Source organism: Sparus aurata, chromosome 9, assembly GCF_900880675.1.
Source record: "Sparus aurata chromosome 9, fSpaAur1.1, whole genome shotgun sequence".
NCBI lineage: Eukaryota > Metazoa > Chordata > Actinopteri > Spariformes > Sparidae > Sparus > Sparus aurata.
Window position 1 is genome coordinate 658,957 of NC_044195.1, and position 24,292 is coordinate 683,248.

At 45.6% G+C, this 24,292-nt stretch overlaps 1 protein-coding gene across 22 annotated transcripts in view; it reads right to left on the reverse strand.

Annotated features, from left to right (window-relative positions):
• The window catches only part of caska (calcium/calmodulin-dependent serine protein kinase a), a 253,409-nt gene that overhangs the window by 17,958 nt on the left and 211,159 nt on the right, over nt 1-24,292 (reverse strand). For 10 of the 22 annotated variants that reach the window (XM_030428180.1, XM_030428169.1, XM_030428163.1 and 7 more), the window contains 9 exons: nt 16,711-16,899; nt 16,494-16,572; nt 9,904-9,989; nt 8,715-8,783; nt 7,340-7,408; nt 5,576-5,611; nt 2,661-2,702; nt 2,113-2,309; nt 978-1,093 (listed from right to left, as the gene is read on the reverse strand). In XM_030428180.1, the coding sequence (XP_030284040.1) occupies nt 978-1,093; nt 2,113-2,309; nt 2,661-2,702; nt 5,576-5,611; nt 7,340-7,408; nt 8,715-8,783; nt 9,904-9,989; nt 16,494-16,572; nt 16,711-16,899 (883 nt within the window). The remainder of the gene's footprint in view (nt 1-977; nt 1,094-2,112; nt 2,310-2,660; nt 2,703-5,575; nt 5,612-7,339; nt 7,409-8,714; nt 8,784-9,903; nt 9,990-16,493; nt 16,573-16,710; nt 16,900-24,292) is intronic. The other 12 variants (XM_030428178.1, XM_030428177.1, XM_030428173.1 and 9 more) reach the window with 3 other exon arrangements.

Below are 24,292 nucleotides of genomic sequence, written 5' to 3' on the forward strand. Positions count from 1 at the left end.
TTGTTTGTAATCTAAAATATTCCCTTCACTTTTGTGGGGAATACACCAGTAGTCAATGAATTGCACTGTTGGTTTGACAAAACAAGATATTTTTAGGTGTCGCTTTGACCTTGGGGACTTGGGCGACATATTACAGTGCAACACAATGACGACATTAAAGGGAAGAGAACTGAAGTCGCAGCTTATTGCACCTTTACAAAAATCTATTTGGTTTCAAAACCAGCAGCAACCAAAAAACCTTTCCTGCTACCTTCCTCTGACTCAACTCTCACACAGACCACTCTTCCCCTCCCTGCCTCCTGTGTTCACTCACTCAGCTCCGGTTGCAAACAACGTTGAGTTTTTATCACACAAACACTCAGCCTGGTCACGCAACCAGACACATGGCAGTGGTTCTCGAGTAGTGAGTCTAGAATTCTAGACTTAATGCAATTCTTATGCCCCTGTAAAGCACTTTGACTTGCCTTGTGTCTGAATTATGCTATACAAATAAACGTGCCTTGGCTAGGTGCACACCAGTCAACAATCTGCTGTTGATGCTACTTCAGGGCCTCTGTATCTGATATCACAATTACTTAGAGACAAATGGTTACATATCTTGCTACACACATACAGAACACATCGTCATGCAGACATGTCATTTAAGACTCTGTCATAAAATGCAGAGCTTTTCTGGCTCAAACTTGCCCCTGTGCTCATGTTTCAGCAACACTGGCAGCTTTTACTGCCATCCCTGGCTGTGGCTCCACTAGTGAAGACGAACGCTACAAGATCCTGTTACATACACATTCTACCTGCACAAACAGACAGATGGACAGACACACATGCTCACAGGGCCACACACACTCATTTAGGTGTTAATATTTTAAAAGTGCAAGTATAACATGAACTTAGAGACTCATGGGACTCAACAACACTAAAATGTTGGCAGCAAGTTGTTTTGTGTGCACATGCATGTGGGTGAGTGCACGGTGTACCTGCGTTGTGTTTCGCCAAATACTTGTCTTTATACTGTTTCTTCTTCTTGCCAAACCAGGTACAGCTGGCCTGCTGCTCCTGCTTGGTTTTCTCCATGGCGATACATGCCACTCGCCTAACACAAACACATACACAGAGTCACATTAAGTGCTGAGCTGAATGATTGTAGATGTAGAGGTATAGTTTCTCCATAGCCTTGTCTGTTTGCCATAAACTCTCAATGGCCCTCATTTATCAAACGAACGTACGGCAGAAAACCGTGCGTACGACCGTTTCCACGCAAACTTCGGCATTTATCAATTTGGACGTGAGCGGAAGCTACGATCAGATCTCACGTCAGGTCTGAGCTCGTGTACACAAATCTGAGTCTGTGGATTTGCGGTGCAGCACAGCAAAATCTGGCTGAGTCTGAAAATAATTATTAAACAAACCTCAGCTGTAATTAAGCATAAGCAGTCACATATTAAGAACAGATCAAAACGGATTCTTAAAACGAATAAAACTAAATTAAAACATTTTTATTTAAACAAAAGCCCACGTTTTTACTGATACCACTTTTTTGTAAAATAAAATATGACAACTAATTACCGGAATACCTAATTACCCCGCTGCCAAACCCGCTACAGAGCAGGAAGGCAGATTCAATAGTGCGCACACACGCACACGGGTCACAGTGGAGCTGTTTCGGGTTGCTGAAGGGCAGGTGGCTCCGTCTCGGACCAGCAGGGGGAGCGCTGCTGTATACCCTGGAGAAAGTGTGCCATATTGGCCTGTTCAGTTTTGCACAACATTGCATTAGTGAACGGAGTGCCTTTGATGTGCCGGCACTGCCAGGATGCCGATCTCCATCTCGGAAAAGTTTCTCTTCTTGCCAGTGTTTCTTCTCTCCATGTTTGACCTCAGTGGGTGAGGCCTTCGAACCAGGAATATTTAAGGGCGTAACATGTTAATGACGATCGAATTCAGCCGCCGCATTTATCAAGACCCGATCATTCGTACGCTGGGATTGGTCAGATACGAATGTTTCATAAATCACACGTGTGTCCTGTCGTAAGACCAATTCTGCTCTCAGATCTGCACCCGTTTCCACGCAAGATTGATAAATGAGGGCCAGTGTGTGTATTTGTCTCTCACCACTCCTGCAGCTCTGGTGACGGGATGAGGCCTGCTGTGCCATTTTTTGTGTTCTCCAGCTTGCCCTGCCACCAGTTGTGGTCATCCTTGGAGATGATCTGGATGATGTCACCCACCCTGAAGCGAATGCCCGCCTCCTTGCAGGGGATGAGTTCGTCTTTGGAGGGGTCATACTCAAACTGAGCCCTCACATAGATCTGTCGAAAAGCGCAGAGGTTAGATGAGAGGGCTAACTCAGCGATGGGTCAAATACGACTGTAGTCATGATCAATGGACTCTCAGGAGAGGGGGGTGCATGGAGGGTTTTTGGTTGCCTGGCTTAGGAGTGGTTTCCAAGGTAGGGCCTTCTCCAGCAACATAAAGCCAGAAACGGCTGGTCTATTAAGGAGCCTTTCCATGGATTGGTTATTACGGCACAGGCATTGTTTATGTGTCAATTAGTTCAACACGACATTATGCAGTCTGTGTGAAAGTGAGCTGGACAAGGGACAAGCAGAAGTAGTTGCTGTGTTTTCTCTATTTTGGGGGTGGGAGAGCCTGTCTCTTACCTTAACAGACATTTTGTCGTTGATTGGAGGTCTGGATTCAATCTAGGATTTGAAAGCATCATACACATCACGCAGCAAAATGGCTATGCAATGTCTAAACAGCAGTACGGACGCCAAGGTTGGTGGAGGGTAAATAGGTTGGAATTGATGGTGGTGAGACAGGACAGGAGGTTTGCTTACCAATCCAATACTTTCAAATATCTACTTCCCCTAAACTACAAGAAAATTCAATGATTCTGAGATCAAGCTCTGCAACTCTTGGGCTGCTAAGCCTGTGTGATAAGAGGGTCTGTTGTCGACCCTACTGCCCTCTGCTGGTAGGATCTCCTGTTTGCGCAATCACAACATCCTTAGATGCCATATTGCTGATACTTGATCTCACAACATTAAAAGACATGATTTTGGTGAGTAATGTTGGAAAATTTATGAGGTATCTGTCAGGAAGGTGCACACACACACACACACACACACACACACACACACACAATGACTTAATAGGATGAGTTAAGTTGTGAAAGGTTAATATGCTGAAAAATTATTTTAGTTGGCCAGAGTCAGAAGTAACTCCCATAACTCCTGTTCCCACTAGCTGTGGGTCCATACAACCATATCTGACTCGGGATCAGTGGCTAGAGGAGATCTCTAGGTTCTCCCAAGTTAAACAATGCTTGTGCCATTATAACCATACATACATTTTAAAGCTGTAGTCTGTAAATATTTTGTGTTATATTTGCTAAAATTGTCGTTATGATCTGACAGTAGAATAAGGTACAGGTCAGCTGAGTAATAATCCACTGTCTGTGGCTCCCCCCAGTGGCTGTAATTTGATTTGCAAGAATTCACAGCTTCCGGAACCAATCAGAGCCAAGGGGAGTGACTAAGAAGTGTCAATCATTCTCGTGCATACGCTGCCGGCAGCCCCCCTCCCCCGTTGGGATTTTGTTGTTGTTGCAGCAGATAATGATTAGCGGATAATAATTAGCTGGTAACTCCGTCTACCACGATGTGAGGAATATTGTTTGTTACTCTGGATAAGTGAATAACTCACTCACCTTTTCCCTTCACTGAAATGCACTTCTTTCTTTTGAAATACTGTTTTTTTCTTTCCACTGGACGTGCTGTTAGCCGGATAAGCGGATGAAAATGGATGGATGGATGGATGGATGGACGTGCTTGTTCTTACGTGTTTTTTTATATTCTTTTTTATGTGTTGTTTCTACTTTTTTAAATTTTTTTTTACTATTTATCAAGCTCTATTTGCACTGAAATAACTGCACTTAATTTCGTTGTACTTGTTATAATGACAATAAAGAATTCAATTCAATTCAATTCAATATCTACAGTGATCTGCATGAAGCACTGTATTGGTCAGAAATATAACAGTCAGGGCTTATGTTGTTATTTAGAATGCGCCATCTTTGTTATCTGGCGTCCTCTGTTACCGTGGTTACTCGTGAACAGCAGGTGTGGGAGAGGCTTTGAAGGCAGGGCTGCAGCGCAGCAGAGAGGAAGAAGGAGGGACCTCGGAGCTGTATCATTCAAATTTTCTGGCTAAGCCCACTTTTTTCTCAAAACTCCAGACTGCAGCTTTAAGTAAAGCTAGTGAAGTGCTACACTGTAAGGCTGATTACACAACAGTGGTCAGTCATGTTGTTGCAGTGTCCAGGGTATTAGTTTAATATAATGTCAGAATAAGCAAGAAGGTCTTCTGAAAAAAAGTTTTGCCAGACACAAATCATATTCAGTCATAATGAGTCAACACAGGATCCTGTTCCATTGGTCACTTTTTCAGTATATCGAATGCCGTAGTATAAGGCTTGAATGTTTAGTTGAGTGACAGACAACTATCTTGATAATCAAATAATTGTTTTTAAAATGCCAAACATTCTCTGGTACCAGCTTCTAACAGGCTGGTTCCATTGAATATGTAACATATGGGGACCATCCATGGAGTGGCTGCTGCAACATTACACTTCCACTAGCCATTTTTAGACAGAGCACCAAGCCGCCAATCTGCCCGTCCTTTTGGCGGCTCGGTCTGCAGTTTTAGACAGAGGCCGGCAAATTGGGGGTCTGTTTTGTTCCACCGATTTTCCGCCTCGGAGGGTACACTTATTTCCACCTCGCCTGCTATCTAAAAATGAGGCGTCAATATGCCGGCCTCTGCGTGAGGTGTGCGGAGGTGTCAATGACCTGCACTGTTGTACGACCCACAGCCGGGGAGTTTTAAAACTAAGAAACAGCTGATCACAGCAGTCAGTCCATCATTTCATCCGCGAACATTAAGATGAACAACTGGACAGCCGCTGAGATCCAGGAGATGCTAGTGTCTCCTCGGTCTCTGTAGCTGTTTGGTTGTGTTAGCTTGTTGTTGTGTCGGCAAGCTAGGAACGGTCGCTACTTTCAAATTAAAAGCCCCCCGCTAAGAACCCAGTTCTAAATTCCAACGGGGTGCAATGTAAAGCTCAAATTCTTTGTCATTGTTCACAGCCCAACTTCGAGCTTCACGTCACGTCACGTTGGAAAAGGAGGAATATTACACCTCCGTTTTAGAAAGACAGGCCGGCACATTGCCGCCCTTACCTTGGAGCAAATGTGCCGCCTTTTCTATCTAAAAAGGGCTAGTGTGAGGACTCTGGAAGATTTTCGATGATCTCTTTCACACTCGGTCCATAATATTGGACTTGTGAAGACCTCTATGAAGAAATAATAAGCTGCAGGGAGTAAAGCCCGGCCTGAACAAAACAACTATCTTGTAAATCAATCCAAACTATACTGATGAATTTTGTAGAAAGAAGGGTTAGGAAAAATTGAGACACATACCTCTGTATAAAGTTGAGAGATTGTATGCACTATATAAGATGCTAATGAGTACAGGTGAGTGAGTGAGTGAGTAAGTGAGTGGTTTTATTCACCTGTCGACCCTTGGGCTGAATGGTGGATGGCAGGTCCTGTAGAAGTAAACCATTTATGACAGAAAGACATGGTTAACTGTGAGGCACAAAGTCGCAGTTCACAGTTTGTATTGATATCCATCCTGAGTTCTCTGATCTAGAGTGGACAGCTGTGCAGATGTGAATGCCTGAGATGCACTTAAGACGCAAGAATAAGAAGAGAAAGCGAAAGAAGAAGAACAGAGAAGAAGAAGAAGAAGGAGAAGAACAAGAACAAGAACAAGAACAAGTAATGTGAACGACATGTTTGGTCCCTCTTGACCTGCCAGTTAGCAGCTTCAACCAACCATTGAACTAATAACCATTGCAAATCGCATGTTTTTAAAAGCTGTTGCTAAAAATTCAAAATCATTTGAGACTTCTTCTAAAGTCAGCATTACATGTGATACATTTAGTTGTTTCAGTTCAGTTGTGTCAGTTTGTGGCAGCACCAATGTCACACTGATTTAACCATATACATAACATGTATGAAAAAAGACAACATTTCATTGATAGTAAGCATGTAGAATTTTACAAATACAGTTACATGTAACAGTAACCAATATAGGCAACTTTGTCACCTATGGAGAAAATCCCTCAATATTGACAGTTGTTGAGGTAGGAGAAATAACCTTTGTGAACCACTGTCTACAGCACAAGTGTAACTATTTTTTGGCCTTCTCGTAAGATATCTCTTTTTTTGTGAACTGATACTACCTCCAGAAGCGGATCAGTGCCGGAGCGAAATTATACCCCTTGCCGCCTCCGAGACATTCACACAGAGTCTGAGGCGGAGAATTGGCGCAGGATCCCCACAGAATGGGGTTACTGTGTCTGTTTATTCCAATGATGTTTGTGTATATTTGCATATAAAGCTGGAAGTGAGATCCAATAACAGGTGGTCACTTGAGATGCATGTTAATGCCAGGTGGGAACTGACGGACCTAAAGCTGTCCACTTATAATCGGAGCACTCAGGGCGGATGGTTACACTAGGTCTGAATTTTTTCAAATACAAAGTACAACATTAGTTTAACATTAGTTCCAGTTATCTTTTTGTTGAAATTAAACAATGCATGCACATTCATCTGCAATCTGCTCTTGCAAAATGGAAAGACAGAGGACACTGAAAAAAGAACAGCGTGATTCTATCAATTAAAGCAGATCTGGCTGTAGAGCAACAAGCAAGCACAGAGCAAGCAAAGCAGCTACAACATCAGCATGACCACAGTGTCTGTCTCAAGCCTTGGAGTAGAGATGAAGAAACTGCGCATCCTGATGCGGTCTAGTGTAATGCACAGCAGAAGCCCTGAGTGTGTCCCCTGCACCATGGAGACCACAGGATGCCTCGTGTGTTGTGTCAGCAATGAGGCACAGCACACAGCAGATTTTATGAGGCACACCAATTTGTTAACTGAGATATCGAACCTGGGGGTCTTTGGCTCAAACATGAACTGAGGGAATGACACAGGATTGACAAAGGAAATTTACAGTACGACCCATCTACTGCTAATTCTACTGTTACTACCGCTTTAACAGTTACAATTCAAATAAAAACAGAAATAAACACAGCTCACGATGAACAGACAAACTTCACAGACAATTGGATAAACTGACATGAAGACAGAGACATTTAAAAATACCATGACACATCAACGTAACAAATGAGACGCACTGTTGGGGGGAGAAGAGAGAAATGGTTTGGGGTCTTTCTGTAGGGTTTTTTTGGGGGGACGGGGGTCCTTACCAAGATAGAACTGTTAATGCTGGAGTGGCCATTGGCAGGGGACTGCCTGGAGGTGGTGGGGGACTCTTTCTGAAATAAGACACACGGGTGAGCAGCGCACAGCTACCACACACACGTATACACACTCAATCTCATACAAATATCCATGAACTTGTGGCCATATACACAGAGCTCACAGACACACACCAGACACAACTTTCTGGGCAGCGCCGGCAATAGAGACCCACTACAATGCTGACGTAATGAAATGCGTCAACAAGACATGGGTAACAACAAGATCAGCAGTCCTCTAGGTTGCACGTCCTTAAATCAGCACAGGGGGGCGGTAGTCTTATATCTGTTGCTGAACAGCCGAGCCCATGAAGCCATCCCTTACACAGACCATCACAGCTCAATACTGCAAATAACCATCTCTGTACACTGAGATATGTGTTTGTGTGCTAAACTTGAGCTTATCGGGAGGACTACAATAGTTTAAATATGGATGATTGCTGCATGGAGGCTACAAATTCTTAAACATGGATGCTTAACACACTTTCAACCAAGCAGCACTGGAGATCTCTACAATCAGCACAGTTTCAAGGTGGAAACCCATGTTAACTGTCACCAATTCAATATCTAGCCAAATGCCTAATATGGTCACATTCCCCCTCTCTTAGGGGGACTTATGGTGTTGCATGTTTTTGCAGAACATTGTGCTGTCACAGTGAAACTGAACTTTAACCTTTTGGATAGGAAATGTCATCACTTCATCCTTTTTATCCTGTCATTATGAGCATAGGAAGCCTTGGGTTATGGCTAAACACACAACTTTATCAGTTCATTGCTAAATCCAAGTGGAAGTTTGGGCCACATGTAATAAAATTCCCTCAAGGTGTCCCTGACATTCTGCATTCACAAGAATGGGGTGGACAACCCCAAAATCATAATGCCTAATGGAATCGGCTGCCATTAGCACGGAGGCAGATTAATAACAATTTATCATACAACAATATTATATATATTAGTGGACTTATTATACTTAATTTATAAATATCAAATTGTACAATGTTTCTATTATTTGGTCCACCTTTGTAGTGTGTGAGAGTTTGTACAGTTGTGGTGGTCTGTGGGCAGGAGCAGGGTGGGATCACACAGAGAGGTGTGGCTCATTCCTGGACCAGAGGGGGAGAGGGAGGTTCTGGTATCTTGGTTGTGAAATTGGTGTGCTAAATATCTGACCCAGCCCCAGCAAAACACAGCAAAACACACACACACACACAGCACACTCCACACACACAACATCCTTGGGTTACATGCACACACACTCAGTATGGTGAGCAGTTAGTAATATGATCAGCAGGTCACATCAGCAGTGAAGAGGAGGAGGTGTTACCTCACACGAGGAATCCTGCATCCGGTAACTTGGCACTATTTTGAATGTGATGCTGCCTCTCATCTCCCTCTGTGGACATGGACACACACACACACACAGTTTGGTCCTGTTGTAGTTCAGCATATGAGATTTTACTGAAATCTACTTTTTTACTTTTAATACAGTATGTAGCAGTAACAACACTTAAGCACTGACTAGACAAGTCAGAAGCTTATACACACACACAGACACACGGACACACAGACACACACAAGGGGCCCAAGGGATGCTTGAGCCCCTGCCCTTTTTACCTCATATTAAAAAGTGCCCTTTTTGTGTGTTTTTTAATGAATAAATAAATTCCTGTTGTGTATAGGGATGTAAAAAAAATGGCGGTATAAAAACGCCACGGTTATCTACCGTACGAATTTCGTACGTAATATGGTGTTGTGAGTGTGTTGAGCCTATAAAGCGGCTTCTCTGTCCGCTGCGGCTCCACTCTGTCTCTCACAGAGGGAAAGAGAGAGAGAGAGAGAGAGAAGCCGCTGCCTCATGGTGAACTCCACCACGTGACAATGGAGCGACTTGAACCTTTGTGAGTTATCATCCCATTAACATAACTTTCTTGTGGGGGCTAACAAGTTGCCTTCCACTTATTCAGAAAAGCGCCCATTTGTGCTTGTTAAGCTAACTGCTTGTTAATGAGCATTAAGAATAATCAAATCTGACAGCTGTGTCGGCTGTTTATCTTGCCACAAATCTTAAACTTCTTCCAGATATTGAGTTTACTGTGACTTTGCTGTTGTAAACATGCTGTTCCTACTAACAGTCACAGTAGTCATTTCTTGGTTTTGTCACATTTTTAGATGTGTAGCATGCATTTCTAGTTTGTACTTGCCCTCCAATAAACAGCCTAATAATAAACCAGTGTTTTATTGCTTTTCAAAAACCACAGCTGAATTGCATGTCTTTCAAACCTCAGTATTATGATAATGTGAATAAACTCATGTTGACAATAATTTGTTGACACAAAAGAAATGGCAATTGCATATCACTCACAGCTACACAGGATACACAGCTAAGTAGTTAGCTTTCTATAAGTACTTTGTTTATTATTTTTACATTAATTAATCTACAAATTGTGTTATTAAGGCCTGAAAAAAAAATTGGCGCGCTGTAATCATGTGCACGTCCCTGCACACACACTCACCAGCATCTTCTGCAGCTGCTCGACAGTCTGGTTGGCTACACTGATGCTGTTGATCTCCCTGATCTCATCTCCAACATGCAACGTTCCTGAAAGGAATGGACTAGTGAGCTTTGACAGAGAGACAAAGGATGATAAAGACAAACATATAGATAGATAGATAGATAGATAGATAGAATTACTTTAATGATCCCAGACTGGGAAATTATTTTGTTACAGCAGCAGTGGGTCCGCAAATAAAACACTTCGTACATAACATAAATAGAATCCAATATATACATAGTGTATATATACAGTGCACAGTGTGCTATAAACAATAAACAGTAATAATATATACAACAAAACAAAATATGCAAAATATACTATAACAATAATAATATATACAACAGAACAGTAGAGAGACCAGAGTTCTCTGTCAGGCAGAGGTGAGAGAGTTATTGTATAAAGTGATGGATTGTGGCAGGAAAGATTTCCTGTATCTGTTGCTTCGACAGCGAAGCTGAAGCAGCTTCCGGAGAAGGTGCTCCGCTGTCTGACCAGTGTGAGTTGGAGAAGGTGGAGAGGATTATCCATGATGGATAACAGTTTTTTCAGTGTCCTCCTCTCCACCACAGCCTCCAGAGTGTCCTGTTTGCAGCCAATCACAGAGCCAGCCTTCCTGATCAGTTTGTTGAGTCTGTTGGTGTCGCTGGCTCCGATGCTGCCTCCCCAACAAACCACAGCAAAGAAAAGTACACTGGCCACCACAGACTGATAAAAGATCTCCAACATCTTGCTGCACACGTTGAAGGATCTCAGCTTCCTCAGGAAGTAAAGTCTGCTCATCCCCTTCTTGTAAACAGCTTCAGTGTTAGATTTCCAGTCCAGTCTGTGGTTGATGGTAACACCCAGGTACTTGTAATCCTCCACCGCCTCCACATCCCTTCCCAGAATGCACAGTGGTTGGAAAGCCGTCTTCCTTTTCTTCCTGAAATCTATCACCATCTCTCTGGTCTTGCTGATGTTCAGCCGCAGGTGATTCTGTCCAGTCCACTCCACAAAGTTGTCTACCAGTGCCCTGTACTCCTCCTCCTGTCCCTCACTTATACACCCAACAACAGCCGAGTCGTCAGAAAACTTTTGCAGGTGACACGACCCAGTGTTGTACTGAAAGTCAGTGGTGTATAAGGTGAGCAGGAAAGGAGACAGTACAGTCCCCTGTGGAGCTCCTGTATCACTAACCACCGCATCAGACAGAACACTGCCCATACGGACAAACTGTGGCCTGCCTGTCAGGTAGTCAGTAATCCAGGAGATCATTGTGTCGTCTACACCCATCACCCGCAGCTTCTCCCCCAGTAGCAGTGGCTGAATGGTGTTAAAAGCACTGGAGAAATCAAAGAATGTGATTCTCACAGTACCTCCTCCACCATCCAGGTACGAATGGGCTCGTTGCAGCAGGTAGATGACAGCGTCATCAACTCCCAAGTGGGGCTGGTAAGCAAATTGCAGAGGGTCTAGCAGGGCTCTCACCTGTGGCCTCAGGTTGGCCAAAACCAGTCTCTCCAGCACCTTCATGACGTAAGATGTGAGGGCCACTGGTCGATAGTCATTGAGGTCTAATGGTGTCGACTTCTTTGGAACAGGAACCAGGCAGGAAGTCTTCCAAAGCACCGGTATTCTCTCCTGACCCAGGCTCAGTTTATAGAGGTGTTGTAGGACAGGAGACAGCTGGCTGGCACATGTCTTCAGGATCCTGGGGCTGATACCGTCAGGGCCTGCAGCCTTCTGCTGGTGGAGTCTCTCCAGCTGTCTCCTAACCTGGCCTGCAGTCACAGTCATGCGGGGGAGGCTGCTGGTGTCTTCAGTGGAGGACGAGGAGGTGGAGGAGGAGGAGAGGTGCTGCACAGGAGAGCTCACAGCAGGGGAGTGAGGGGGGAGGGGAGGAAGCATTGGGGGCAGTGAGGGTGTGTGGGGGTCTGGAGGTGTCAGGGAGACGACAGAAGGCTGTGAGCTGAACCTATTGAAGAATCTGTTCAGCTCATTTGCCCTCTCCAGGCTGCCCGATGACTGTCTGCCGCTCACCTTACACCCAGTGATCTGCTTCATACCAGTCCACACATCCCCCACATTGTTCTGCTGGAGTTTGGCCTCCAGCTTCCTCCTGTAGGTGTCTTTACAGGCCCTCAGCATATCCCTGAGTTCATGCTGCACTCTCCTCAGTTCTTCCCTGTCTCCAGACCTGAACGCCCTCTTCTTCTTGTAAAGAAGGGCTTTCAGATCATTGGTGATCCACGGCTTATTATTAGGGAAGCAGCGTACAGTCCGGGTTGGCATGGTGGTGTGTTCACAGAACCTGATGTATTCTGTGATGCAGTCGGTCATGCTGTCGAGATCCTCTCCATGTGGCTCAACAAGTGCATCCCAGTCTGTCGACTCAAAGTAGTCCTGTAGTGCGTCAGCAGCCTCCTGAGTCCACCTCCTCAAGCTCCTAGTGTGGACAGGCTGCCGCTGAACAAGCAGCATATACTTAGGGGTCAGCAGAACCAGGTTGTGGTCAGATCTTCCAAGAGGGGGGAGGGCTGTGGGACTGTATGCATCCTTAGCATTTGCATACAACAGATCTAGTGTGTTACAGTCTCTGGTGGGGCAGTCAACATACTGGTGAAATGTTGGGAGGGTTTTGTCCAGTGAGACGTGATTAAAATCCCCGGTGATGACAATAAATGCGTTAGGATGCTGCGTCTGTATCTGGGCAACAGCGGAGTGGATGACGTCACAGGCCAGCGCCGCATCAGCTGAAGGAGGAACGTACACACCGATAATGACGGCGGACGTGAATTCCCGGGGCAAATAATAAGGCCTCATCCCCACAGTCAGCAGTTCAATGTCCGGGGTACAGAGACGTTTCTTCACGTGAACATGTCCGGGATTACACCACCTCTCACTCACATACAGTGCAATCCCTCCTCCTTTCTTCTTTCCGCTGCTTGTCACGTCCCTGTCCGCCCGAACAGTGCTGAAGCCGGGAATCGCCACGCTGTGGTCCGGGATGTTTGAGTGAAGCCATGTCTCCGTGAAACACAACACACTGCACTCACGATATTCACTCTGAGCCTTTATCAGAGCGGTGAGCTCGTCCGTCTTGTTCCCCAGAGACCTCACGTTCCCCATGACGATCGCCGGTACAGCCGGTCTGTGTCTCCTCTTCTTAACCCTCCGTTTGACTCCGGCTCTGCAGCTGCGGCGTCTCCTCCGCAGCTCCTTCAGGACCTCAGGCCTGGTTCCGGGTAGCAGTGCAGGTTCACACAGCGCAATCAGCTGGTCGCGTGTGTAAACAATGCGCTCAATGATGCGCTCCTGACCCTCCGTTGCTAGGGCTAGGAAAAACATCACTAAAAAGTGCCACAAAAGTCCAAAAAAGAAAAAAAGAAAGGTGCTCGTCCTCTCTCAGTCTCCGGAGAAGAGCCGCCAAAGTTCAGCGAGAATCAGAACAGAGATACAACAAAAACTAAGAAAAAACTTGAAAAAACTTGAAAACCCACAGGAGCTGCTGTTACAGGCTGCCACCTTATACGGCGCCATAGCAACCAAATAACCATAATCAAAACCTTTTCAAAACATTAGGCTCTGTTGCTGTTTTCCCCCTTACAGCTACAGTACATAAAAGCCTGCTTTGTAATCAAGATGGCTTTCCTATCACCACATCATAGATTTAGTAGAGTTAGTTAGTGGTATGCTACAGTCACTGTTAACTCCTTTTAAAGCGAAGATGAAGGAGACATTTCATTTTTTTGACTGTCCATCTAGGAAGGTTAGGAAGGTGCTATTTGTTAGAAAAGTTGATTTTTCAGTCTCATCCCTAACTCATTTAATAATGCCGCTCTGCGTTTCCCAACTCATCAAAAACTGACGCTTTGGCATTCCAGCACGGGTCGGCTGCCATCCCAAAGCACCCGTTTTTGACAAGTTGGGAATAAAAAAAACCTTTCTGACAAATAGCACTTTTTACTGAGGAAAATCTAAAATGTTCCCATCTTCCCTCTGCCTCCTATAGATTTACATTAATAATGATATGATGTTTCATGCAAACGTAAGCTGTTTTTCCATCTGAACGAAATATCGACACAGCCATAGAAATGATATGGTGCCATTTGACATTAGATGTGAAAGTGTCAAAAAGATTGAAAATAAATCCTTCCAGGTGTCATAACCAACAAAGCTGCGCCCTACAGTAAATACTACGAAGAATATATAGTGTTCTTAATCTCCCATAATAATCCAATTTGAACTTCATTCCTTATGATTTTTAATATTTTTTTCATGCTCAAATTTAGCTGATATTCATTTTGGACATCGACACTCTTACACAGGCTTATGCAAAAACGTGAAACTGATAACTTCCTTGCTAAGCAATAATTAGTGTGAATGCTGCAAGCTATTGTCCTTCTGGAATTTATTCTTCTCCTTCCATATGTCCTTAAGCTTCTTAAGGACATGACTGCAAGTATTTTTGGCTTTTCTATCTTTTATACTTTTGGAAATATTCAGCTTTTTCTGTAATTTTTTCCCCATTCATCCTTATGGGTAATTTTTCAAATTTCATTCTGCTACTGCTTCAGCATACCTTCAGCTATAGAAACCATTCAACTATGAAAACGTTCAGCTTTTTAAGCTCATTCGACCTTGCACTGTTCAGCTTTTTAAATGTTCAGCTTTTTCAAATATTCAAGTTAAAAAAATAAAAGTAATAATAATATGGAAATAAATGGGAAAATCTTCAAATCCTCTTCAAAACTCATCGACTTTCAACCTCTTCTTGCCCCTCAAACTTTGAGCTAGAGACACCATCCCAACTCTAAAAGTTTGAAGGATTTTGAGGCCATCTTCTGATTTTATAATGGGTGTGTATTGCGTGAGCTAGAGGGCGTGACATCATCGCTAGAGTGGACAGCAGCTGGCAAAAGTGGAGAAAAAAATTCTCTTCAGCTTGATTTGGATCTCACAGCTTTTACTTCACATAGACATATACATATAAATGTAGGAAATATTGTTGGCTTTCAGCTGATGGCCTTATTTCAGATGTATTCAGATTCTTATTCCGCAATGTTAATTTTGAGCCTACATTCTGGAGGAGAGCAGACGGTACCTGTTTTGTCTCTCACTCTGGCACCCTCATTTTTCACTCTACAGAAATCAAAAGACATCACAGAGTTCAGCAATGTCTCCTGTTACTTAATATAAATATTTTTGCGATAACCATTACATTTTTTCAAAACTCGCAGAAGTTTAGAAGGCGTTTTCCCATTCATTCTTATGGGGACATTTTCAACTTTGGTTCTGCTACAGCTCCAGGATATGTGCAGCCAGAGAAACTGTTCACCTTTTTAAGCTATTTCAGCCCTCTTACTTTTCAGCTTTTCTGCCTTTTCAGCTTTTTCAAATATTCATCTTTCTGTCTTTTTGGCTTTTTCATTCAGCTTCATGTTCAGCTACAGAAACTGTACAGCTATCAAAATGTTCACCTTTTTAAGCTCTTTCAGCCCTCTTACTTTTCTGCCCTTTCAGCTTTTTCATACATTCAGCTTTCTATTCGGCTAGAGAAACTGTTCAACTATCAAAAATGTTCAGCATGTTTTTAGCCCATTCAGCCTCTTACTATTCAGGCTTTAAAAAAATCAGCTTTTGAAAAATTCAGTACATTCAGCAGATTTCCGAAATCACATCGGCCACCAAGACATGCAATCTTTCTAGTTTACCTTAGACCGTGGTAAGCCCTGTGGCAAAAGATACTGCTTTCTGAGTTTGTATCATTAACATTAACAATTGCACATTGGACATGAGGTTATAATTTAGTTTTTTTCTTTTTTTAATTCTTCATCCGATGTATGAAAATCATCTTATTTTCTTGTGTTTAAGCCAGAAACTATCAATGACCAGATCTGCTGAACACTTTGTTATTTCTGACGTCAAACCTCTGTCAACATAGCATTAGGTTAACAACCTAGACAGAGTTGGCAGTAGTGCACATATTCTTTATTCAAATAAAAATGTAGATCCTTGTGTAAAAAATGACTGAAAAAAAAAAATCTATGTCTGCCGTACATGATATGCACTGATAGGTTGAAATAAGTCCTGTGATGTTGGGAAAGGGGTGTGTGGTGATGTGTACGGCCAATTAAAAATAATCCATAATGAAAAATTGCACCTTTGCACCCAGCTATTGTCAGTCAAAAACATTCAGTGTTTTTTTTCTTGCTGCATAAGCGCTTAATCCCAGTGTTCCTCAGTGCAGTGCTAGAGCATTTCTGTCTGAATAAAATTCTATGAATACAGCGCCCAAGAGCAAGATTCACTCACATAGAACTGTAAAATCAGCGTTGGATTATTTTTCCACTATCTTAATCATATTAAACACTTTTTTTTTTTTTTCAGAAGAGCGTATGCAAATGTGACTATTTTACAAGGCATGGTTCTCTGTTCACATTTGGTTTGTTGATCAGTCAATGAATAGTGAGCCTGATTTTTTGTAGAGTGAAGGAAGCATTTTATCAAATGACTCTTATAGTTATGGTGTCGGCATACATGTGAGTTGTAACAATTAAAAAGTGTACCTTGTCTGTGGATCATTCCTCCATGCATTATCCTTGCAACGATGCAGTGGTTTGAGTCATTCATCTTCAGCGTGATACCCTGCATGAATCAACACACAAACACATGCAAAACTAGAACCAGTAGATGATACATTGAATAAGGTCGTAACAATAAGGGTTAAGTGTTATCTCAGTGGAAATGTTAGAGAGATTGCAGCATGTTTGTTTAACTGTGTACCATTGGCTCGTCTGTATTCTTCTGGAACTGGACCAGGCGGACTCTGGTAACGTTCTCCAGGTCCATGTCTCCGTTGGTGCTCTCTGGGGAGTCTCCGTTTAGGTAGGGCGAGGTGGGTGGAGGAGTCACCCTCAGAGCCTCGTCACTGTAAACCTCATGGGCCACGACGTCGTGGGCCTGCAACAAGGCCTGTGGAAACACATTAAAATGAGGCCATGCTCAGACTTTATATGGAAACAAATACAGTGGAATATGCACAACCAAAGTAGTATGTGGAATGACAGGATGCCTTGGCTACAGTTTGGGGTTCAAGTGTGACATAGTCCTCTTTCAGACATCCAAAAACATTTCCTGGATGCGTCCCTTTATCTGTATTTTTACCAAAATTAATGGGCTCTATTCTGGGAGAGACCCATCTGCCTTCATGGAAATTCGTTCAATAGTTTTTGTGTAATCCCACTAACAAACCAACTTGATCTTTTTTTTGTTTACAAATGTGGAACACACTTGCGAGAATGATAATCACAACACCAAAGTTATCATTATGGCCCGAGCACTAACAGTGTGAAGCCCTATTGAATCTGTCCGGATTATTATTCGGACCGGAGCATTTACATTAACATTACATTTACATTTAGGGCATTTAGCAGACGCCTTTGTCCAAAGCGACTTACAATAAGTACATTTGTCACAAGAGAGAAACCACGACATATCACTGTCGATGGAGTAAAAGAAATATAGAAACAATTGTCAAGCCCTCATCTGAGGATCATAACTGCTATTTGTCAAAGATTCTTTAAGTGCAAAAATGCTATGATAGAAGTGCCAACGATATGAATGATATTTTTTTGGGCCGGGGGTAGGGGTTGGCGGGAGTGATGCTATGCGGGGTCAAGGTGAAGTCTGAAAAAAATGAGTCTTGAGTCTTTTGCGGAAGATGGAGAGTGATTTCACTGTCCTGACACTGGTCGGGAGTTCGTTCCACCACTGAGGTGCCAAAACAGAGAATAGTCAGGACTATCACCACCGACTATTCGGTGTCCAGGCTGCAAATCGTATGATAAAGCATACCTGCAGTTTGGGTTTACAGTCACGGCTGTTCTGATCCCTCAGTGTGTTGTGTGTGCCGAAGTGCTGGCAAACGACAGCATGAAGCCCTGCAAACTAAAAAGGCACCTCTAAACAAAGCATGCTGGCATTAAGGATAAACCAACTGTATATTGTAGCAGTGCAGCAGTAAGAAGAAGACAGAGTAAAGCTTGGCAAGCTCTAGCCAGAGATTCGCCATTTATTTTCAACACACATTAACAGCTTAACAGACGGGAAGTCTCTCCCGGCAAACATCCCTTCACTCACAGTGCCAACATTTTTATCATCTATGTTAACTCGACACATTTTGACCACAGAACAAAGGATGTGAATTAACCCGCAACCATCTTATACATCCTCTTATCCACAAACACATTCACGAACCATAATTACAACAACAACAGAATACCCAAGAGTCTTTGTGCCACAGTCCACAAGGGGAGTTACAATATTTTAAAAGAAAGCTTGATGGCCTCCATCAGCAACAGGCAACCATTTCAGTGCACAGCACTGTGTCTAAACAGTGTTTGGAGGCATCGTATGCAGTGGCCAAAAGAATAGGTAAACTGGGTAAACCGCAATCGTGCACAACTCGAGGATGATTTGAGGCTATGTGTATCAGACATTGAGCCAAGAATTATGGATCTTTGCAAGGCAAAGCAGGCTCAGGTCTCACATTAACATCGCCTACCTGCAAGCTTCTGTAAAAAATGCAGATGATATGCCTACTATTACGCCTAGTAATAATAACAATAATAAAGCATAAATTCATATCAGAGGTCTGGTGCCAATTCCCAATTATAGCAATAGCCTAGTACTGATAATAGGCCTACTGATGATGATGATGATAATAATAATAATAAAATAATAATAATGATGATAATAATAATAATAATAATAATAATAATAATAATAATAATAAACTCCTCCTTGAACCGGCACCTTATCGTGGTGGAGGGGTTTGAGCACCCGAATGATCCTAGGAGCTATGTTGTCCGGGGCTTAATGCCCCTGGTAGGGTCTCCCAAGGCAAACAGGTCCTAGGTGACGGGTCAGACTAAGATCGGTTCACTCGCCCCTGATGAATAAAACAAGACCAAGGACGTGCACGTCGCCCGGATCGGCGTCACCGGGGCCCCACCCTGGAGCCAGGCCTGGGGTTGGGGCTCGCAGGCGAGCGCCTGGTGGCCGGGTCTCTGCCCACGGGACCCGGCCGGGCGCAGCCCGAACGAGCAACGTGGGCCCGCCCTCCCGTGGGCTCACCACTCGCGGGAGGGTTCAGACGGGGCCGGTGCAGAGGGATATGGGTGGCGGTCGTGGGCGGGGGCCCCGGCGGCCCAATCCCCGGATGGTGACTCTAGCCATGGGGACATGGAATGTCACCTCACTGGGGGGGGAAAGAGCCTGAGCTGGTGCGGGAGGTTGAGCGGTACCGGCTAGAAATAGTCGGGCTCACCTCCACGCACAGCCTGGGCTCTGGAACCCAACTCCTTGAGAGAGGCTGGACTCTCTTCTACTCTGGAGTTGCCCGCGGCGAGAGGCGGCGAGCTGGTGTGGGCCTGCTTATAGCCCCCCAGCTCAGCCGCCATGTGTTGGAGTTCTCCCCGGTGAACGAGAGGGTCGTTTCCCTGCGCCTTCGGGTCGGGGATAGGGCTCTCACCGTTGTCTCGGCTTATGGGCCGAACAGCGGTGCAGAGTACCCGGCCTTCTTGGAGTCCCTGGGAGGGGTACTGGAGAGTGCTCCAACCGGGGACTCCGTCGTTCTCCTGGGGGACTACAACGCCCACGTGGGCGATGACAGTGTTACCTGGAGGGGTGTGATTGGGAGGAACGGCCTCCCCGATCTGAACCCGAGTGGTGTTTTGTTACTGGACTTCTGTGCTAGTCACAGTTTGTCCATAACAAACACCATGTTCAAGCATAAGGGTGTCCATATGTGCACGTGGCACCAGGACACCCTAGGCCGGAGATCAATGATCGACTCTGTGGTCGTGTCATCTGACCTCCGGCCGTATGTCTTGGACACTCGGGTGAAGAGAGGGGCTGAGCTGTCAACTGATCACCACCTGGTGGTGAGTTGGATCCGCTGGCGGGGGAGGAAGCTGGACAGACCTGGCAGACCCAAACGTATCGTGAGGGTCTGCTGGGAACGTCTGGCAGAACCCTCTGCCAGGGAGATCTTTAACTCCCACCTCCGGGAGAGCTTTGACCAGATCCCGAGGGAGGCTGGGGACATTGAGTCCGAATGGACCATGTTCTCCACCTCCATTGTTGACGCGGCTGTCCGGAGCTGTGGCCGTAAGGTCTCCGGTGCCTGTCGCGGCGGCAATCCCCGAACCCGGTGGTGGACCCCGGAAGTAAGGGTTGCTGTCAAGCCTGGCTGGCCCGGGGGACTCCTGAGGCAGCTGACGGGTACCGGCAGGCCAAGCGTGCGGCAGCACGGGCAGTCTCGGAAGCAAAAACTCGGGTCTGGGAAGAGTTCGGGGAGGCCATGGAGGAGGACTACCGGTCGGCCTCGAAGAAATTCTGGCAAACCATCCGGCGCCTCAGGAGGGGGAAGCAGTCCTCCACCAACACTGTTTACAGTGGAGGTGGGGAGCTGTTGACCTCGACTGGGGACATCGTCGGGCGGTGGAAGGAATACTTCGAGGATCTCCTCAATCCCGCTGACACGCCTTCCATAGAGGAAGCAGAGGCTGGGGACTCAGAGGTTGACCCATCCATCACCCAAGCCGAAGTCACTGAGGTAGTCCGTAAGCTCCTCAGTGGCAAAGCACCGGGGGTGGATGAGATCCGCCCTGAGTACCTCAAGTCTCTGGATGTTGTGGGGCTGTCTTGGCTGACACGTCTCTGCAGCATCGCGTGGCAGTCGGGGACAGTGCCTCTGGACTGGCAGACCGGGGTGGTGGTCCCCCTATTTAAAAAGGGGGACCGGAGGGTGTGTTCCAACTACCGGGGGATCACACTCCTCAGCCTCCCCGGGAAAGTCTATTCCAGGGTACTGGAGAGGAGAATTCGGCCGATAGTCGAACCTCGGATCCAGGAGGAACAATGCGGTTTCCGTCCTGGCCGTGGAACACTGGACCAGCTCTATACCCTCCGCAGGGTGCTCGAGGGTTCATGGGAGTTTGCCCAACCAGTCCACATGTGTTTTGTGGACTTGGAGAAGGCATTCGACCGTGTCCCTCGTGGCATACTGTGGGGGGTGCTCCGGGAGTACGGGGTCGGGGGCCCTCTGTTAAGGGCCGTACGGTCCCTGTACTGCCGGAGCAGGAGCTTGGTTCGCATTGCCGGCAGTAAGTCAGACCTGTTCCCAGTACATGTTGGACTCCGGCAGGGCTGCCCTTTGTCACCGGTTCTGTTCATTACTTTTATGGACAGAATTTCTAGGCGCAGCCACGGGCCGGAGGGGATCTGGTTCGGGAGCCAATGGATCTCATCTCTGCTTTTCGCGGATGATGTGGTCTTGTTGGCTCCTTCGAGCCGGGACCTCCAGCATGTCCTGGGGCAGTTTGCAGCCGAGTGCGAAGCGGCTGGGATGAGAATCAGCACCTCCAAATCCGAGGCCATGGTTCTCGACCGGAAAAAGGTGGCCTGCTCCCTCCAGGTGGGAGGAGAGTTCCTGCCTCAAGTGGAGGAGTTTAAGTATCTTGGGGTCTTGTTCACGAGTGAGGGAAGGATGGAGCGTGAGATTGACAGACGGATCGGTGCAGCGGCCGCAGTAATGCGGTCTTTGTATCGGTCCGTCGTGGTGAAGAGAGAGCTGAGCCGAAAGGCGAAGCTCTCGATTTACCAGTCAATCTACGTTCCGACCCTCACCTATGGCCATGAACTTTGGGTCATGACCGAAAGAATAAGATCCCGGATACAAGCGGCCGAAATGAGTTTCCTCCGCAGGGTGGCAGGGCGCTCCCTTAGAGATAGGGTGAAGAGCTCTGTCACCCGGGAGGAGCTCAGAGTAGAGCCGCTGCTCCTCCACATCGAGAGGAGCCAGCTGAGGTGGCTCGGGCATCTGTTTCGGATGCCCCCGGGACGCCTCCCTCGGGAGGTGTTCCTGGCATGTCCCTCCGGGAGGAGACCCCGAGGAAGACCCAGGACACGCTGGTGTGACTATGTCGCCCAGCTGGCCTGGGAACGCCTTGGGGTCCTCCCGGAAGAGCTGGAGGCAGTATCCGGGGAGAGGGAAGTCTGGGTGTCCCTGCTCAGGCAGCTGCCCCCGCGACCCGGCCCCGGATAAGCGGATGAAAATGGATGGAAATGGGTGGATAATAATAAAGCATGTAACCTCATATAATTATATAGCAATAGCCTAGTAATTATAATAGGCCTACTACTACTCATAATAATAATAACTAGAACTGCAAGCAGTTATGAACGTGGGCCAAGCCCCCCCGCGCAACCCGCACCCCGCGCACCGCAGAGCCCACTGAAGTTGGCCCCAAAGGATGCCAGGCTCAGGGCAAAAGTGAAGACACAGGCCAACGTCTGAGCCTTGGTATTCGCTGTAATGGGAAGTGCACTGGAAGTGCAAAAGGCTGAATGTGTGCCTATTTGGATTTATTTAATAAGCCACGCTCACATTGACCAGTCATGACCACCTTCAAGATATGGCCTCAGGATTGGCCCTACATCATACCGACCAACTTTCGTAAAAATCTGCGTAGCCGTTCAGGAGATATAAACTTCTTATCCTTTTAGCTCCAAATTCGGCTCATCCCTTCCCAGTCTCATGGCAACCAAGGATCTCAAATTTGGTGGTAATAGCATTTAGTTTGACCGAGATATCAAACAGTTTACATTTTTATAGCTAGCTACCGAAATTTGTTCGTTAATACAAATTTCATTTTTCACATTTTTTGACCGAGCAAAATTCTTTTGATAACTTCAGATCAGGTCCAGCTGAAGAGTGTATGTGTCAAGTTTCACGCAGATCGGACAAAATCCCAAGGAGTAGTTCGAAAAAGTAGGTTTTCCAGTTTTTGAATGTACGACATTCGGTTTGGGAGTTATAGGCAAAAACGTGTTGGCCTAGGTTATAGCGCCCCCTGCAGGTGGATATATGTAGTTTTTTGTGTCTGAGATATTTGCAGGAGTCTGGACCAACCCTCCAAATTGCACCGCCTTCCCTTGCACGGTTTAGCCTGCAGCACCACTTTTAGCCGGAGAAAAATAAAAATAAAAATCTTTACAATTACAATAGTGTTCCTAGCACCGCTGGTCCTAGGAAACGCGTATGCCCCTCGGGCTTGTCCCCCTAATAATAATGATAACAATGCCTGCAAGCTCACATTAGAAGTCTGGTGCTACTGCCAATTATAACAATAGCCTAGTAATGATAATAGACCTACCTACCGCTACTGATGATAATAATAATAATAATAATGATAATATTAATAATGATAATGATAATACTACTACTACTACTACTACTACTACTACTAATAATAATAATAGAGTGGGCCTAAAAATAATAGCCAAGCCTAGGGCTATCTATCTATCTATCTATCTATCTATCTATCTATCTATCTATCTGTAGTGACCTGAGTGTTGTCTTAAAAGAACTAACATACACACAGACTTCCGATACTGTTTGTGTTCTTTTATTCACCTGTGCAGCTCAGTACGCACATTAACCACTCGGACGGAACCTAACCTCGGACACAATAGTTCCTACTAATAAAGGTTCCGGGGAGCAGCCCCTCTAACACAGCTGTGATAACACAGTCACTCTACAACACTTCTCCCCCTTTAGGTGTAAACACATAAGGGCACAAACTAGAATACAGACTCGTTACCTCAGTGGTCACGTATTAAAGCATATTCATGCTATCATTTACCTGCCTTTTTAACAACAACAAACATTCACTTGTTTTTTTTTTTTTAACAGTTCAATATGTCATACTATCTGGAGGCTTGTGTTGCCTCTTTGATCTTCTTAGTTCTGGAGTAGTGTTTCCAGACCTGGGAGCAGGGGCAGGTGGAGCAGCCTGCACAGACAGTCCATCAGGTGTCACCTTTGTAGGCTCTGGCATTTCCTTATGTGCCACCTCAGGTTGCTCCATAACAAATTCTCCAGAGCTGTTCACACTGTCCTTGTGTGAAACGCCCTGACACTTCCCTCTCGCATCATAGCGGACCCGCAGGTGATCCTGGTGCCTGCGAACCTGCCTGCCATCAGACAAGTCAACCACAAAAGACACGGGACCCATCTGGTGGTGAATGACTCCTGGCAACCAGGGGGAACCTGTGGCAAACATTTTAACATACACACTGTCCCCTGAGTGAAAAAGTCTCTCTGTAACATGTTGGTCCCATCTAGCTTTCTGCTCCTCCTGTGACCTGACAACTCTCACCCTGATGTCTGGGTAGAGGAGATCCAGATGAGATTTCAGCCTCTTTCCCAGTAACATTTGCGCTGGGGGTACACCTGTAGCTGAGGAGTGAGGAGTAATCCGGTACTGGAACAGGAAACGGGAAAGCTTGGTTTCTAGAG